Source organism: Entelurus aequoreus, linkage group LG03 (genome assembly GCF_033978785.1).
Source record: "Entelurus aequoreus isolate RoL-2023_Sb linkage group LG03, RoL_Eaeq_v1.1, whole genome shotgun sequence".
Taxonomy (NCBI): domain Eukaryota; kingdom Metazoa; phylum Chordata; class Actinopteri; order Syngnathiformes; family Syngnathidae; genus Entelurus; species Entelurus aequoreus.
In genome coordinates, this window is record NC_084733.1 from 33,694,760 (window position 1) to 33,713,575 (window position 18,816).

Sequence of the window (18,816 nt, forward strand, 5' to 3'; positions counted from 1 at the left end):
AGTCCTCCTGGTAAGAGTCTCTGTTGTCCGAGTTCTTGGATCTTGACTGCATCTTTCGGGAATGTAAACAATGACACACCGGCCGTGTTGTGTTGCTGACTTCCCTCGCAAAATACTCCGCTTCGCACCGACAACTTTCTTCTTTGCTTGCTCAGCTTCTTTCTCCATAATGCAATGAACAAATTGCAACAGATTCACCAACACAGATGTCCAGAATACTGTGGAATTATGAGATGAAAACAGAGCTATTTTGTATTGGCTTCAATGGGGTACCAATACTTCTGTTTCACTGGCTACGTCACGCGCATACGTCATCATCCAAAGGCGTTTTCAACCGGAAGTTTAGCGGGAAATTTAAAATTGCACTTTATAAGTTAACCTGGCATTGATATGTAAACTATCAGAGTGCGTGGTCAGTAGTAGTGGGTTTCAGTAGGTCTTTAATGTCAGCATTTCAACTTAAAATGTGAAACTGATATGTGATATGATAAACTCATTATATGCAAAGTGAGATATATCGAGTCTTTCTTATTTTGATTATCGTTGCTTAGTTTTTGAAAACCAGATTTAAAATTTGAGGTTTTCATAAGCTGTAAACCATAATCATCAAAATTATATCAAAAGAAGGCTTGAAATATCTATTGTTGCATGTTGTAAGCCTACAGTGCATCAGGAAATTATTGTCAGCGCTTCAGTTTTTCCACATTTTGCAATGTTACAGCCGTATTCTAAAGTGTAATAAATAAATTTTCTTCCCAAAAATTCTACACATGATACACAATAATGACAATATGAAGTTTTTTTTCTTTTTAAATTGCAAATGTATTAAAACACACACACAAAAAAAGTGTTCACAGCCTTTGCTAAATACTTTGTTGATGCACCTTTGACATCAATTACAGTCTCAAATCTTTTTTAATATGATACCACAATTTTGGCACACCTATCTTTGGGCAGTTTTGCCTATTCCCCTTTGCAGCACCTCTCAAACTCCATCAGGGTGAATGGGAAGCATTAGTTTTCATCCATGATGTCTCTGTACTTTGCTGCATTCATCTTAGTCTAGTCAGGGAGGTGACCAAGAACTCGATGGTCACTCTGTCAGAGCTACAGCATTCCTCTGTGGAGAGAGAACCCTCAGGGAGGACAACCATCTCTGCAGCAATCCACCAATCAGGCCTGTATGGTCTAGTGGCCAGACGGAAGCCATTTCTTTGCAAAAGTTTGCCAAAATGCACCCAAAAGACTCTCAGAATATGAGAAACAAAATTCTCTGGTCTGATGAGAGGAAGCTTGATCTCATTTGTGTAAATGCCAGATGTCATGATTAGAGGAAACCAGGCACTGCTCATCACCAGGCCAGTACATTCCCTACAATGAAGCATGGTGGTGGCAGCATCATGCTGTGGAGATGTTTTTCAGCGGCAGGAACTATCAGGATAATTTCGATAGAGGGAAAGATGGATGCAAACCAACGCTTCTCATCAACCTGATGGAGCTTAAGAGGTGCTGGAAAGAGGAATGGGCAAAACTGTCAGATTGGTGTGCCAAGATTGTGGCATCGTATTCAAAAAGACTTGCGGCCATGATTGCTGCCAAAGGTGCATCAACAAAGTATTGAGCAAATGCTGTGAATACTTATGTACATGTGATTTTTTTATATTTGCAAATTTAAAAAGAAAACTTTTCACATCGTTATTATGGGGTATTGTGTGTAGAATTTTAAGGACAAAATGAATTTATTCCATTTTGAAAAAAGGCTGTATCATAACAAAATGTGGAAAAAAGTAAAGCTCTGAAAATTTTCCGGATGCACTGTATGTCGTATATTCGTTTCAATAAATAAACCTTTGCACAATATTCAGATGTTTTTTTAGTTCCACCTGTAATTTTTGGCATACTTTCTTTTGTCATGACAGTAAAATCGAAGACAGCTTTTACAGCAACAATCTCCGACTAAATGGACAACCCCTCATCAAGAAAAGTAAAACGGTGGGTGTGTTTACTAATAAATGACCCGACCGGTTATTGGATACACTTCATGTATGTTGTTTGTCCTGACTGTTCTTACTCTATGTACTCTCAGGTAAAAGTTGGGGACACTTTGGACATGGTGCTGTCAGAGAACTCAGGTGCAAAGACTGTTACTCTAAAAAGAGTCATCCTCAAAAAGTTTCTGGGTAAATCCAACAATGCGGAAAAGCACAAAATTTCCTTACGGCGGTGGAAGTTTATAGAGTTACCGCAGGATGAGGCCTTCAAGCCTCGAAGCCCAGTATGAATGGATTGTAATTGTATCGACCGGCGTCAGCAATGATACAATGACACGGTATCGTATCCTCAAACAAGTGTCCAGCAAGGATTATAGAGGAAAAACAGGTCTGTGATTTTTGACATTTAAAAACTGAAGGTAGCGCTTTCCTATTATCCAGTAAATATGCACTTGGATATTCTGACTTGTATTGTGCGATTTTTACTATTTTTGATGCTTTTGTGGTGTGACAAAGTTGTGCAACTATACACCTGCTGAATAAAAATATTGGTGCTGCCGGCCAACATAAAAGTCACACAAAATGTCCAATAAGGTTTAAATAACCGTTAAATAAATTCTATATGAATGCCCAACAGAGTATGCACCAATTATTAATGTAACAGCACAGTCATATGATTTTCATTAGAAATAACTAAGTGATCTTTAATGTTAATTTTTCTTTAACACAAACATCCATAAGGCTTAATATAAGCACATTGTTATTAAAACGGGTGACACAATGTTACATCAGAAACTGCAGTGTTGTAAATATGTCACATCTTTGCAATTTGTTCATATAGAAAACTATGTAATCAACTACTATTGTTTAATTGTCTAAGGTGAAAATTATGTTAGATTACATGTGACAATTTTGGCTTTTTTAATATCTTTCAAAACTTTTTATCCAACAATAATAGTCTAAATCTAAAAATAAGAATTGTACAGAAAACATGTGACAGGTTGGCTTCATCCTAAAAAAGGACAGGTTTGTAAAAGTTGAGCTTATATGCTGTGCAATGATAAAGTATTTTTCTGGGTGGGGGGTAGTTGGTCAGGAAAGCTGACTACAACACACTGTTTGACCTTTTAGCCTTCTTCAGAATGTCACATTTCTTCCGATTAGGGCGCCTGCAGCGCTCGTCGATGCTTGGCACACACTCGTAGTGCCACACCTCCTCCATTTTCTCCACAGGATACACAGTTTCCACGTAGTGGCGGATAAGTCTGAGGCGCGCTGGGTCCAGCTGTTTCTTGTTGCAGGCCCCAGAATGGTTGTACTGCAGTCGCAGGTTGTCCTGCGTGAATAGTTCTGGGAAGAGGCGCACCAACAGTCGTGCGGCAAAGTTCCCCACAGAGAGACTCTGCTGGACTATTTCCCGAACTTCCACATCCGAGAGCAGGTAAACTGACTGGACCGGGAAGTCTGGTTTGGATACAGTTAGTTCATCCAGAGGAATTTTGCAAAAGTCTTTACTGCTTTTCTCGGGGGGCAACAAGGGAATTTCTGGATCCTCCCTCAAGGCATCTGGATGGAGCTGGTTCAGGCCAAAGTCCTGCTCTGCATCTTGACCATACACTTTGCGATGCTGCAGGTAGGATCTTCTCTGTTCGGTGTCCCGTCTACGGCACCTCTCGTCAAGTTTGCCCACAAACTCCATTGTCCACACTCGGTCGTTCCTTGCTTGCGGGTAGACCAGCTGCACATAATGACGGACCAGGTTCACACGAAGGGGATCCAGCTGCTTTTTCCCGAGAGAACCGCTGCAGTTGTACTGCTTCCGGGTGTTCTCGTGGGTGAAGAGCTCAGGGAACATAAGAACTAGCAGGCGGGAGGCGAAGTTTCCGATGGACAAGCTACATTCATAGTTATACTTAAGCTGCTCATTGGACAAGAGGAGCTCCTGTGGAACAGTAAAGTTAGGTAAAGGGATCTCCATATTGTCAAAATCAATGGGTGATAGCAGTGACCTTTTGGGCTTTCGTGAGGTCCTTTCATTGCCACATATGTCCAAAACCTTCAGGACAGAACCTTCCTCAGGAATGCTGGCCAGATCGTAGCTCTCGTCGTTGATGTTGTCAGGCTCACTTCCATTGCCGTTGCTGTGAGGACAATCGAGTGCATCCTCCATGTGCTGAATGCACACCTGAAGCCAACTCTCCTCAGGCACATCAGGAAAATTAGTTTCCATGTACGTTTTTATGATTTCCATCCTGTCAGAGTCTAGAATCAGTTGGCCCATGCTGTTTAAACAATTTGAGCCCTCTGACACTTTATTGCCCTCTTCAAAAAGCTCGGGGAAGAGTCGATGCATGAGGAAAATTACTAAGTCTTCAGGAGAGGCGAGCTCATCCAGCTCCTCTGTGGCTTGATCGTTGAACGGTCCAACCAAGCTGCTCTGCTGATTGCCCTGAAGAATGTGCTCCTCACGACCCTGCTCATTTATGAAACGATAGGTTTGAGGATGTGCCGCTGTGATCTCTTCCCCTGCTATTGTCTGCTTCCTTAGCAGCCTACCGCTTTCCATGTCCCTCTGAGCCCAGAAACGATTAAAAAAGTCATTTAGCTGAGGGAGACACTCATCCTGCCAAACACTAAGGTTCCTGACCGATGGATAGCATGCCTCCACATAGTTACGGATCAGCTGCAGATGTAGAGACTCCAGTGATCTCTTGCTTGTCACACAGTCATGGGAGCGCTCCCTGGCTTTGAACAGCTCGGGGAAGAGATGTACCAGTAAGCGACACCCCAGCTCCCCAGCACTGGATGTCTGCTTCATTAAAGAATTCAACTCTTCGCTTGTTAGCAGATACTCAGGAGGAGGTTGGAAGTCTGCCACCATCTCCACTGGTTTGATATGCTTCTTTATTCGCATAACCTCAAGACTTAAAAGGTCCACTTTGCTATGCAACTGAGTCATGCTGGAACTTAGACTGTTGAGAATGAAAAACATTTTCTCAATCAGAGGGTAGAGGTTAGAGTCTTTTGACCACACTTGGCCTGAACCATCCAGGCTTGACAAAGCTTCCGGTAAGCCATTTCCTTCTGAACTTAGGAGAGCGGAAGAGAAGAGGCCAGCCTTATGTCCAGCACCTTGATCAGCCTGCTGATCTACACTTGGCGTGTTCTTCTTCTCAGAGATCCTGTGGGAGATACTGAACAGAGGCTTTCTGTAAGAAACTCTGGATTTCCCACGGATGTTGTCCCTCTTAACGTTGCTCGTGCTGAGACACAGAGGCTCCTGGCGGCTGCTGTCATCTGTCAAGTAGTGCCTCATCTAGACAGAGTAAATGGCAAAAAAATAAGTAAAGACAAGCTAAAGTGTACATTTCAGAGATATTACTTCTCATCCACACATCAGATACTTTATCTGTCTTATTTTCAGTGTGCAATCATGCTTGCTAATTTTCTGGAAGCAGGGGAATAATCCACATAATGGTTGGCCAAATTATTTGATTTCTGGCAGAGATTAGATGTGAGAACTTTGTGCAGACGCATACAAGGGTACAAGGTTAAAATGTGCACGTACAGTGCATCCGGAAAGTATTCACAGCTTCACTTTTTGTAACGTTACAGCCTTATACCAAAATGAAATACATTAATATTTGTCCTCAAAATTATACACACAATACCCCATAATGGCACTAGAAAGGTTTTTCAAAAATATTTTTCCAAATGTAATAAAATTAAAAATCTAAAAAAAGAATCACATGTACAGTACATAAATATTCAGACCCTTCGCTCAATACTTTGTTGAAGGGCTTCCTGAGCGAGGAGGACCTCATGGTGAAAAAACCCTGGTTGTGGAATCTTAATGTGACCTACAAGCTTGGCAAACCTATATTTGGGCAGTTTGTCGCCCATTCCTCTTTGCAGCACCTCTCAAGCTCCATCAGGTTGAATGGGAAGCGTTGGTTTTCATCCGTGATGTCCTTTGCTGCATGCATCTTATTCTAGTCAGGGAGGTGAACAAGAACCTGATGGTCACTCTGTCAGACCTACAGCATTCCTTTGTGGAAAGAGAGCCTTACAGAAGACAACTATCTCTGCAGTAATCACCAGACTTGAATGGTAGAGTGGCCAGATGGAAGCTATTTCTGAGTAAATCATTGCCAAAATGCACCTGAAAGACTCTCAGACCATGTGAAACAAAATTATCTGGTCTGATGAGACAAATATTGAACTCTTTGGCGTGAATGCCAGGTGTCATGGTTGGAGGAAACCAGGCACCGCTCATCAACAGGCTGATACCATCCCTACAGTGAAGCATGGTGGTGGCAGCATCATGCTGTGGGGATGTTTTTCAGCGGCAGGAACTGGGAGACGAGTCAATGTGAATACTTATGTACATGTGATTTTCTAGTTTTAAGAAATTTGCAATTATTATTTTTTTGCAAACCTGTACACGTTGTCATTATGGGGTATTGTGTGTAGAATGTTGAGGACAAAATTTAATTTATTCCATTTTGGAATAAGGCTGTGGGAAAAGTGAAGCACTGAATACTTTCCTGATGCACTGTACCTGTAATGCATATTGTTTGTAGATATTAATTTTTATGTCATGTGTTAATTAGCAGTTGAATAAAAAGCTCACCTCTCCTGCGATTCTGACTCGCTTGCTAGTTGAGTACTGCTTAGCGTCAGGCTCCATTTCTGCAGAGGTCCGTTTACCAGCCTCATTGGCCCCAGGAGATCCTCCCCCACACTCTCCCAGTGCCTCACAAACAGCAAAGTCCTCAGTCTCTTTAGATTTTTTAACATGCTTGTGTTCTGCCGATAAGAACATAATAATGTCTTGAATAACCACCGTACCTCCCTTTTTGCGTATTTGCTGTGTGTTCACACTTGTCATTTTTGGTCAGGTGTCAACGCACTCTACCAAACCCACCCAAGACGGACCAAACAGGTGTACCGAGACCGCCTGAGAAAGGCAAGTTCGAATGCTAACCACAACGAAGCACTGAATATGTCACCAAATGCGAGCAAAACCAGGCAATGGCTATCAAAAACAAAACAGAAACCTGAGTGAAAATAGTTTAAGATTTTGTAATAGTTAAAGGGCATGATGATTTTCCACTTTCCTGACTCATAAATAGGTGGGAAAAATGATTGATTCCCCAATGCATCACGAATAGAACATGGAATATTCATTATATCGATAGACAAATGTCAAAATATCAATTCTTTACATATGTTAAAGTAATACGGAGGCTTCTAAAATGCAAAATGAATAATGCTAATGGTCTCTAAACATTAGTTCTCCTTTTGGTCATAACCAACCATAAGATAACAATGGGTTAGCGTGGACACAGAAGAGAGAAAACAGGACAAGCTAGCTTGAATGCGAAGTAGTGAAACAAAAAAGAATAAGTACCGCAACAGAAGGCTTATAGGAACCGTGTTACCGTACAGTACAGCTGCCGTCCAGCAACACTTTCAGCCATAGATATGAATGAGCAGATAGACTACATACCAGTGGCGTGCAGTCACTAGAGGTAGGGGAGGCGGGGCCTCACCTGCCATCATGGAAAGAAAAAAAATGTAAAAAGAAAAAAAAATTAATTAAATTGTTATATGTATCCAGTAATTATACTAAAGTTATTATCCATTTAACTTCACCAGTTTTAGATTATTTTTATTTTTATTTTCACATTTGCCGTTCAAATACTGAGAAGAGAGGTGTCAGCAGCCAATTGAGGCACGTCACTGATTTGTGCCTCAACATGGATTGTGCACAATGACTCGGCTAACTGCTGCGCTGCTGTGCAGTGAGACTGTATTGCTATATGAATTATATCAGCTAACTAAACTATGGCATAGTTTAGTTAGCTGAGGTATATAATGTACAGTGTATTTTGTCAAAAACTGTATGTGTGTAACGTATTTCTTGTGCTGAGCATTCATAAATCTGCTGCAAAAGACGTACTGGTTGAGGCTCGCAGTAATCCGGCCTCCTGGTGGTAGAGGGCGGTAGTGATCCCAGAGATCATTCCTCGGCCGCAGAAAAAAAAAAAAAAAGTTTGCAAGCGATTGTTTATTTCCTCTCGCCTGGACTTTTATGAAAAACATGGAGGATTACATATGTAAAATAAAACAGTTTTCTAAACTGGACTTTCAATCGAAGCAGCAGGTAATAATTTAAGGTAGACCAACGCCGGAGCTAAAAGGTTTGCTTTTGACTTCGGGACAGAAGACCCGTTCTTTTCAAACGGCGTGGTACACACGCAAAGGCTGGCTGTGTGGATGTCCAGCAAGAAAGGTAAGACCATAATAATGTTTTTTTTAATTAAATGTGCTTTTTTGTGTGCTACAGTTGTGTAAAGAATGCTGGTATGAGCTTTTAAACATAACCCGTTAACTGCTGCCAATCACATGGTGAATAAGATACTATTTAGGGTTCATGTTTGTAATCTGACTGTGATGATGCAGTGCCTCACCAGACATTAACCTCACCGCACGCCACTGCTACATACGTCTTTGAGCAGCAAGTTTATTGTGACTGGGAGCAAAGTGTCTGAAACTTCTGTGGTTTTAGAAGGCACAAACATTAAATCAAGGATGCCTGCTTGCCAAGTAGGGACGTTTATATATTTTTTCACTTTGAAGAATATATATACACACTACCATTCAAAAGTTTGGGGTCACATTGAAATGTCCTTATTTTTGAAGAAAAAGCACTGTACTTTTCAATGAAGATAACTTTAAACTAGTCTTAGCTTTAAAGAAATACACTCTATACATTGCTAATGTGGTAAGACTATTCTAGCTGCAAATGTCTGTTTTTTGGTGCAATATCTACATAGGTGTATAGAGGCCCATTTCCAGCAACCATCACTCCAGTGTTCTAATGGTACAATGTGTTTGCTCATTGGCTCAGAAGGCTAATTGATGATTAGAAAACCCTTGTGCAATCATGTTCACACATCTGAAAACAGTTTAGCTCGTTACAGAAGCTACAAAACTGACCTTCCTTTGAGCAGATTGAGTTTCTGGAGCATCACATTTGTGGGGTCAATTTAGCGCTCAAAATGTCCAGAAAAAGAGAACTTTCATCTGAAACTCGACAGTCTATTCTTGTTCTTAGAAATGAAGGCTATTCCATGCGAGAAATTGCGTGACCCCAAACTTTTGAACGGTAGTGTGTGTATATAAATATATATATTAGAGATGCGCGGATAGGCTATTATTTAATCCGCAACCGCATCACAAAAGTCGTCATCCACCCGCCATCCACCCGAACCAACATTTTATTAAAACCACACCCACCCGCCCGTTGTTATATATATCTAATATAGACGATGCAAGGCATTAGTGAGGTTAGAAAGCTTTTGCCTGTTAAAGAAAGGAGACTGATCCAATGCAGCAGAGACATTCAATGCGTGCCACGCATTAATATCTCTTGGCCACGCATTAGTGGCTAAGAGATATTAATGTGTGATAATATTATTTATCATTATTATAATATTATTGTCATTTCCATTAAGAAAGTGTTGACTATTGTTGCCAATGCCCTCAAATCAGGAGTGCGTTCCTCACACTTTGTGTGCACAGTTGCAGCAAGCAGAACGATGCTTTTAAGAAGTTAAAAAAATGTTTTAGAAACACTAGGCCTATATTTTCGTTAGGTAAAAAAAAAATTCTGAATTTATTTTAATGAATATTAACTTGTTAACGTTATAATGCTCAAATAGGGACGAGGGCGGGTGCACAGTGAAACAGTGAACAATTTCGCAACAAAGATGAACCTTTATTGATTGATCTACAGCCATGACAAAATATCAGACAATCTCCATTGTCAACGACAGGCAGGAAAATAAAGATAAACACATAGCCTATGTTGTAGGCATAGGAATTGGTTCAACCGCCACCCGCCCGAATCTATGCCCACCTCTGAAGGAACTTGGAACATGTTACGAGGGAGGCGCTGGACATTGAGTATGAGTGGAAATGTTGTTCTCTTTAGACCAGATATACATTTTACTTTTTATGCAATCATTTTCAAAGAACTAAATTAAGAGCTTCCTCTGGGACGCAAACTTCTGTCTTGAATAAAATACTTCTGTAAACAAAAATGTAGTATTGTACAATGCATGCAACTACCGGTAAATAATAATGTCCAATATTGAGATTTAGGTGAAAACTTAAAACTTCTGTCTTGAATAAAATAAGTATGTAAACAAAAATGTAGCATTGCAAATTACATGCAAATAAACTTCAATAAATCAATAGATACCAATAGTCAATAAATAGTAAAACAAATCAATCAGCTCAATGAAGTGCAAACTTAAAACTTCTGTCTTGAATAAAATCATTCTATAAATAAACTTGTTGTATTGTCTGCAAATAGACCAGTAAAACATTGAGATGAATATATGGTTTTAGCAAGTAGATAAATGCAGGCTTTTCCATGAAGTGTCCTGGGCTCCATGTTAGTGTGTACTGATGTTAAAGACAATGTAATATATCACTATAATGATGATTAAACCGTCATAAATCCATGAGTGTTTTGCAGCAACACGCGCGTACAAGCTGTCCGGTTTGGATGTGAAGAGCGACTGCTTTAGTAATCGCTCTGTGCATTGTTCTCCTTTCTCATTATACATGGTATCATCATACATTCCGTGCAAAAATTCCACCACTGTACGGTGCTTACGGGAGTTTGTTTGCTGTTGTAGTCTTGTTCGCCTTGCAAAGCCTTAATTTTTGTTGCAATCGGCTCAATGCTGTTTCGGATGCAGGAATAAGTTTTTTGATCTGTTGCCTTTTTTAAAAGAAACTTTGCAACGTGCAGTCACTTGTTCCATGCCTGTTCCCGTAAATCTAAAGAACTGACAACACTTTTCTTTGTCTCGCTCTAGTTAGCATTAGCCATGTTTTGCATGGTGTGTAAGAATGTGAGACGTGTGGATGTCCGCAAAAGAAAGGGAGGCAGTGGCCACGGAAGCTCATAGGGGCAAAAGGTATACCGTAGCAAAATGAGAAAAAACATCAATGTTCTATTTTTTAAATCGTCTGCAACAAAAGACTATCGATAAATTCTAAACATTGCCTAGCCCTATAAACACAAATGACGTAGCTCGCACAGAGATGATGTAAAAGTCGCTATCAGGTTGCATTCAAGTTGCATTTCTGTTTAGTCTGCAGTAGTGTTGTCCCGATACCAATATTTTGGTACCAAAATTATTTTGATACTTTTCAGTACTTTTTTAAATAAAGGGGACCACAAAAAATTGCATTATTGGCTTTATTTTAACAAAAAATCTTATGATACATTAAACAAAATTATCGACGTAATCATAGTAGTATCGACTAGATACGCTACTGTACTTGGTATCATTACAGTGGATGTTAGGTGTAGATCCACCAATGGCGTTTGTTTACATTTTGACGCCGGTGAGCTACGGTGTGTCGTGAAGCATGTTTAGTTATTCCTCGTCCTGCAGGGATGATACATGTAAGAAACGTACTTTATTTGTCTCCATGGAGGCGAGGATTAGTGATTTAGAAGTAGCTAAAACACTGCCGACTGGGGCTGGTACTTTTCAGAGGTGGTATAGTACCGAATATGATTAATTAGTATTGCGGCACTATACTAATACCGGTATACCGTACAACCCTACTCTGCAGTCACATTTGAAAAGATCAGATTCGGACTAGCTCCTGATGTGGCCTGAATCTGATGTGAAAAGATCAGATTTAAAACACTTTGAAGCATTTAGACTGGCAAAAATAGCCAATGTGTCACGTGAGGGCTAAAAACGTACCCCAAAAAAACACATTTGGTGTGCAGTGTAAACAGGACCTTTAACTTTGCTTTCTGTTCATACTCGTCAAGATTTATATTTCAAAAACTGGGAAATTTATTGAAAAATAGAGATTTTCATCAACACCCAGGTATGTTTCTGTTAGGTGTTGCTATGCATCACCTGGTTACGATCACATCTGGTGACATCATATTTGGTGTGTTGGTGCAGTCGGTAGTCAGGCTCGCCTCACTAACGATTAGAGTCAGCGGTCTCGGCTCCTGTCCTATACTTGACAAAATTAACTTTACTAGCTGAACAAACAGACTTGAACCAAGTGTGAACACACCATAAATTTGAGCATTAAATACATGTATATTAAAAAAAAAATGCCAAGTCCTATTTTACACCTCCTTCTGTCATAAATCATTCTTAAATTTAAAAAATAACACATATCAACCACATAAGTTTTTAACTTACCTTTTTCAAGCATCGTTTCATCTGAAGCATCCCCATACTCAGAGGAATTCATAGCCTAAAATGAAAAAAAAAAAATTGTATTATGTAAATACAATACTTATTGCTTAGGCCCACCTTTAGAATGTTTCCAGGTGTGTTTTTAAACAAATCTACATCTTTTCTTTTCTATTGCATTGTGGAGGAACAATCGGGGGGGAAAGAAGATGTCTGCTCATATACAGTCTCGCTTAAACGGACAGCGGTGACAACGTGTTCAGGTCATGTCATCGGATAAGCCACATACTAGTGAATGTTAACGCTGCCGTCATGACACAGCACGTCGCGTTACGTCACGTCACGTGTCACTGTGGCCCAGACGAGGTGACGCAAATACGTCAATCAGTCTCAGCTGTGCTAGCCAGCCGTCATTAGCCGACACCACTTCCGCATTCTTTCGCCTTGGCGAAGCCTTCCATCAAAACATTAGCGTGGGGGGAAGCGTACTATTTACTGACAACGCAATGCGTGTATTGTTTGTATAATATATACATTAATGTCCACTGTGTGACATCTCAGTGACGATTAATTCTTAGTGCAACAAACCCATTACAGCGTACAACTAAGGCTGTTGCTAATATTGTCGACTAGCCAGCTAGCTTGGTAAAACTTACCTTCACGAGTGCGTGCTGTCCATTTGGTTTGTTATTGTTGAGTTGGACATGTCTGCCGAAGGTCCCCGGGCTTTATTTGTAGATAACGGTTGACGTTGACAGCGTTATTGACCATTTCCCCCCCTCTCTCCCTCGCTTGCTCGCTTCCAGTGCCTTCTCGTGTGACGTCACAGTGAGTGCGCCCGCTGTGTCACTTCCGGACAGAAAAATAATAAAGAGTTACTAAACTATGAGGGGGGGGGGCGATACTGCACATTTTGGAAGCGAGCCGATATTCACCAACATAAATAAAACTGCTGGTGTTCAGAAAAATGTACTACTTCATGAAAAAAAAAATGCAACCAGTTGCCCCCCCCCCGTCCCCCCGTCCCCCCGTCCACATCACACCCCCCGGATTGTAAATAATTCAATGTATATACTCTGATGATTAACTTGTGTGATAACTGTATTAGGCTGATAGTATATATCTGTATCATGAATCAATAAGTGGACCCCGACTTAAACAAGTTGAAAAACGTATTCGGATGTTACCATTTAGTGGTCAATTGTACGGAATATGTACTTCACTGTGCAATCCACTAATACAAGTTTCAATCAATCAATCAATCAATCAAAGCATAATCCGCAACATAATTAGTAATGGACCGATTTTTGATGACATTTTCAGAAAATGTCCGAAATAGGCCCGCGAACAAGTGAGTTTGTAGTTATTATTCATTTATGAGCTTCATAAAATACTTGGGTGACAGAATGAATGTCACTTAACAGTACAGACCAGGGATTCTGAAACTTTTTTTCACCAAGGTACCACCATGATGACCAGCATTAAATACAGTCACGTGGTAAGCCTACGTATGCATTAAAAGCAAGGCCGAGATTTTATTTAACAAGTACATTTTGGCCACTGTAACATTGTGTTTCAGTATTTAATTAAGTGACTCTTTGGCGCGAGCATCATGGTGGAACAGGGGTTAGTGTGTGTTCCCACACAATAACTGGACCCTGACCCGGATCTGTCAAGGATCGTGTGGAGACTGTCTGTGCACCAGTCTCCCCACGTTAAACAAAGTCACGCACAGGCATCCTCCATAAAGGGATACCCCCCTACCAGCAGGATCGTCATACTCGCTTCGAGTGACCGCCGATGATGATGAACTGGGTTCAATCCCTGGGCTCGGGGTCTTTCTGTGTGGAGTTTGCATGTTCTCCCGTGACTGCGTGGGTTCCCTCCGGGTACTCCGGCTTCCTCCCACCTCCAAAGACATGCACCTGGGGATAGGTTGATTGGCAACACTAAATTGGTTATAGTGTGTGAATGTTGTCTATCTGTGTTGGCACTGTGATGAGGTGGCAACTTGTCCAGGGTTTACCTCGCCTTCTGCCTGAGTGCAGCTGGGATAGGCTCCAGCAACCCCCGCGAACCCGAAAGGAACAAGTGGTAGAAAATGGATGGATGAATGGATTCTTTGACACACCACAAGTGGTACATGTTTGAGTTCAAGAGAATCACTGGTATTGACAAAAAAACAGCCATGCATTTTAGGGTAATTAAGGTACCGTTTTTGTCTTGCTTTGTTTCCCGGTATGTAAAATATTTCTAAAAATAACCACCATATAGCAGCGTTTTTTTTTTAACCTTAATTGCTATACTTATTTTGTTCAAGGAAACCTTTAGCGTTGATGCGGATGCGCGAGCATGCACAGTAGCGTTGGGTAGCAAATTTTGTCAGAACACTTGCTACTAATGACGACATACTGTCTGTTACCGCTTGACCTTTTTCCAAGATCATTCAATGATGTGATTTTGCTTTTAATTTTTTTGTGATTATAATAATAAAAAACAGGAGGATTCAGATTCAGGTAAAAAAAAAAGTATTTGTGAACAATTAAACCAGATATAGATACAATATTAGACAAAATAACAATATCAAATAAATAAGTTATTACTCCAAGACTCTGCAACATTGCGTGGACATAGGGGGTGGTGCCTCTAGATTGGCAGACCGGGGTTGTGGTTCCTCTATTTAAGAAGGGGAACAGGAGGGTGTGTTTCAACTATTGTGGGATCACTCCTCAGCCTTCCTGGAAAGGTCTATTCAGGTGTAGTGCAGAGGAGTCTACGCCAGAAAGGTCTATTCAGGTGTACTGGAGAGGAGTCTACGCCAGATAGTCGTACCTCGGATTCAGGAGGAGCAGTGTGGTTTTTGTCCTGGTTGTGGAACTGTGAACCAGCTCTATACTCTCGGCAGGGTTCTAGAGGGTGCATGAGAGTTTGCCCAACCAGTCTACATGTGCTTTGTAGACTTGGAGAAGGCCTTTGACCGTGTCCCTCAAGAAGTCTTGTGGGGACTGCTCAGAGAGTATGGGGTATCAGACCGCCTGATTGTGGCGGTCCGCTCCCTGTATGATCTGTATCAGTGCTTGGTCCGCATTGCCGGCAGTAAGTCGGATCCGTTTCCAGTGAGGGTTGGACTCCGCCACGGCTGCCCTTTGTCCCCAATTCTGTTCACAACAATTATGGACAGCATTTCTAGGCGCAGTCAGGGCGTTGAGGGGATCCAGTTAGGTGGCTGCAGGATTAGGTCTCTGCTTTTTGCAGATGATGTGGTCCTGATGGCTTCATCTGGCCAGGATCTTCTCACTTGATCGGTTTGCAGCTGAGTCTGAAGCGACTGGGATGAGAATCAGCACCTCCAAGTCCGAGTTTATGGTTCTCGCCCGGAAAAAGTGTGGACTGCCATCTAAGGGTTGTGGAGGAGATCTTGCCCCAAGTGGAAGAGTTCAAGTACCTCAAAGTCTTGTTCACGAGTGAAAGAAGAGTGGATAATGAGTTCGACAGGCGGATCGGTGCGGCGTCTTCAGTAATGCAGACTCTGCATCAATCAGTCGTGGTGAAGAAGGAACTGAGCCAGAAGGCAAAGCTCTCAATTTACTGGTCGAGCTACGACGTTCCCATCCTCACCTATGGTCATGAGCTTGGGTTATGACCGAAAGGACAAAATCACGGGTACAAGCGGCTGAAATGAGTTTCCTTCGTCGTGTGGCGGGGCTTAGAAATAGGGTGAGAAGCTTTGTCATTCAGAAGGAGCTCAAAGTAAAGTAGCTGCTCCTCCATATTGAGAGGAGCCAGATGAGGTGGTTCGGGCATCTGCTCAGAATGCCCCCGGCCCCAACATATCTTGAGTATGTCTCCCAGCTGGCCTGGGAACACCTCGGGATTCCCTGGGAGAAGTTGGACTAAGTAGATGGGGAGAGGGAAGTCTGGGCTTCCCTGCTTAAGCTGCTGCCCCCGCGACCCGACTTCGGGTAAGCGGAAGAAGATAGATGGATGGATGGAAGTTATTCCTTTTTCCCCATATAATTGTTAAAATTTAAGCAATAGTGCAATGATATAATTTTAATCAGGCTTTTTACTGATCATTTCAAACGCTTCTAGATCGTTTTTTTTTTTACTATGTATTTTTATAATTGATGTATTGCTATTATTCCCACGGTTTTTAATTCATTAATTCATTTGCTGGTGTAAAGCACTTTGTGTTGTAACTTGCCTGTATGTGAAAAGTGCTATATCAAAAAAAGATTGATTAATATAATAGTAGTATCAAACTTCTATTTTTACATACACTTTTTTGCTTTAAACAAAATAATGTTTAAGTTTTATTTCTACAATGTGCCCTGTGCCAATAAGAAAAATTGGCTGCATGCCACTAATTTCCCCCGGCTGCACTTTGGACATTCCATCCATCCATCCATTTTCTACCGCTTGTCCCTCTCTGGGTTGCGGGCTGGAGCATATCCCAGCTGCACGCGGGCAGAAGTGGGGGTACACCCTGGACACCCTCATGTTAGGGCCAACACAGACAGACAACATCCACACACTAGGGCCAATTTAGTGTTGCCAATCAAGCTATCCCCTAATAGTCAAATGAATGTGTTCTTCACCAAGCAAGGTGGTCTACAGTGCAACAGAGCCCTCAAGTGGCGAAAGTCTGCACTAACAAACTAGCGTGAAGGTCGACTGAAAGTGTACATTAGGTGCTATTTGGAGGGAAATTTAATCTTTTTAGGTTACTAGTAGTAGAATTTGTAAAAATATATAATTCAAATTTAAAGATAAAAAAATGTTTGTTTATGCAAAAAGCCTTTCTTTTGCCATTCATCCAAGGAGACCATACACAAGACTCAATGGCGACAGCAATTATTAAACTGTTTTTCTCTGATTAGATTAATAGAAAAAACAATTTTTTTATTTTATTTTAATCGTCATCTTTCATGGACACGCTAGCAGCCAATGTTCTGTCCCGGCCCCAAATACGTTGATAGAGAGATGATCTTACAAGACAATGTGTAGCTGATGTGCTCCTCATTAGTTGTCTAATGAGCTGTCTCCATGGCGGTCTGAGGTGTCAGCCAAGCCTGTGAGTGCGGCCTGTGCGAGAGGAAGCGCGGCCCGGGGTCAGCCAGGCGATGGCGTGCAGCACTTAGTGCAGGAAAGAGCTCGTTAAAGTGTCAATTTTTAGTCAATATGCTCGTCTGTGTCAAGCTGAGGGCGTGCAGTCGTTCTGCCGCCATCACAGGAGAATGACTACCATCCATCACTGTCTGATTCACGCGCATATTTCTGTAGCGGAAAATGTCATATTAGGATTACTTAACAGCTCATTACACATACTGACTTGTTCTTAATATGCAGATTTTGCATTTTTACCCACTATGTGCAACTTAGTCCCATAACCATGCACATTTTGCCCAACGAATTTTGTTCCAAATTGTTTTAAGAAAATAAATGCAGCCCTGCTTTATCCATAACCCTAATGTCTTTATTGCCGTCATCAGTGTGTGAATGTGTGTGTGTGAATGGGTGAATGTGGAAATAGTGTCAAAGCGCTTTGAGTTCCTTAAAAAGGTAGAAAAGTGCTATACAAGTACAACCCATTTACCATTGAAGATGTCAACCTGTATAATAATTTCCAACGAAAATCATCCCTCAACATTTCCCCGATGTTGTTCACGAAAGTGGAGGTAAAAAACGGGCAATGTGTTGCAACGTAAACAAAGGTCGACAGTTACTCGTTAACCGTAAAATATACACGGAGAGTAGCTGCAGGTCATGGAGGGTAAGCAATAATATTTAACATATCATAGAAAATATGTGGAGGGAGCTGAACTAATTTTTAAGCTTCCAAATGATACTCTCGAAATAATAGTTTTTAACATTTCATAAAGAATATGCAGAGGGAGGTAAAAACAATTTTAAGTTGCCAAGCGACAGCTTCAAAATGATAGTGTTTAATATCCCTTAGACAATATGCAGAGTAAGCTAAACAATTCCATGTTTCCAAGCAGCAGCCTTGAAATAACAGTATTTCACATTGCATAGAAAATATGTAGAGGGAGCTAATACTTCCAAGTCACCAAACAACAGCCTTAAAATAATAGTATCTAAGATCCCATAGAAATTATCACGAGGGAGCTAAAACTTCCAAGTTGCCAAGTGACATCCTTCAAATATTAATTTTTACCATACCATAGAAAACATGTGGAGGGATCCAAAACTTTCAAGTTACCAAGCAACAGCTTTAAAACCTTCAGGACTTGTGAGAGCCTCCGGAAATAGGAGTTGACCATAACCCCCCCTGAGATATACATTATGTGCAAACACATCAAGGGCTTCTCTGGTGACATTTTGCTTGAGAATTAGATGCATGAAAGACACAGCGATGATCCAATGGCTATTCCAACACGCTAACAACTAAGACGGCAATATGATAACCACTGAGATTCCAACATGTTAACCACTAGGAAGCCAACATGCTATCTACTGAGATTGCAGCATGCTATTTACTGAGACTTCAACATGCCAACCACTGAGATTCAAACATGCAAGCCACAGAGATTCCAATATGCTAACCA

At 41.2% G+C, this 18,816-nt stretch overlaps 2 protein-coding genes across 7 annotated transcripts in view; one reads left to right on the forward strand and one right to left on the reverse strand.

Annotated features, from left to right (window-relative positions):
* mtres1 (mitochondrial transcription rescue factor 1) overlaps positions 1 to 2,453 on the forward strand; it is an 18,285-nt gene extending 15,832 nt beyond the window's left edge. For both annotated transcript variants that reach the window (XM_062041707.1, XM_062041708.1), the window contains exons 3-4: positions 1,920 to 1,992; positions 2,087 to 2,453. In XM_062041707.1, coding sequence (XP_061897691.1) covers positions 1,920 to 1,992; positions 2,087 to 2,281 — 268 coding nt within the window. In that variant the 3' untranslated portion in view covers positions 2,282 to 2,453. The remainder of the gene's footprint in view (positions 1 to 1,919; positions 1,993 to 2,086) is intronic.
* bend3 (BEN domain containing 3) lies at positions 1,654 to 13,094 on the reverse strand. 5 transcript variants are annotated; one of them, XM_062041700.1, is made up of 4 exons: positions 12,368 to 12,513; positions 12,254 to 12,308; positions 6,625 to 6,800; positions 1,654 to 5,307 (listed from the first exon to the last, which is right to left on the reverse strand). In XM_062041700.1, exons 2-4 carry the CDS (start codon positions 12,303 to 12,305, stop codon positions 3,097 to 3,099), a joined length of 2,439 nt encoding a protein of 812 aa, XP_061897684.1. In that variant the 5' UTR covers positions 12,306 to 12,308; positions 12,368 to 12,513; the 3' UTR covers positions 1,654 to 3,096. The 5 variants fall into 5 exon arrangements, with proteins under 5 accessions (XP_061897684.1, XP_061897686.1, XP_061897682.1 ...); XM_062041702.1 differs by lacking the exons at positions 12,254 to 12,308; positions 12,368 to 12,513 and adding exons at positions 7,405 to 7,546; positions 7,957 to 8,012; XM_062041699.1 differs by lacking the exon at positions 12,368 to 12,513 and adding an exon at positions 12,904 to 13,094 and having other exon boundaries at positions 1,655 to 5,307.
* Positions 13,095 to 18,816: the final 5,722 nt, after the last annotated feature.

What these genes read in the sequence shown, in the direction of transcription:
- bend3 (XM_062041698.1), bottom strand. Translation starts at nt 6,882, where the DNA reads ATGACAAGTGTGAACACACAGCAAATACGCAAAAAGGGAGGTACGGTG. An exon ending in GAGTCAGAATCGCAGGAGAG is followed by an intron (nt 5,308 to 6,624) that starts GTGAGCTTTTTA and finishes TACTCTGTCTAG; the next exon opens with ATGAGGCACTACTTGACAGA.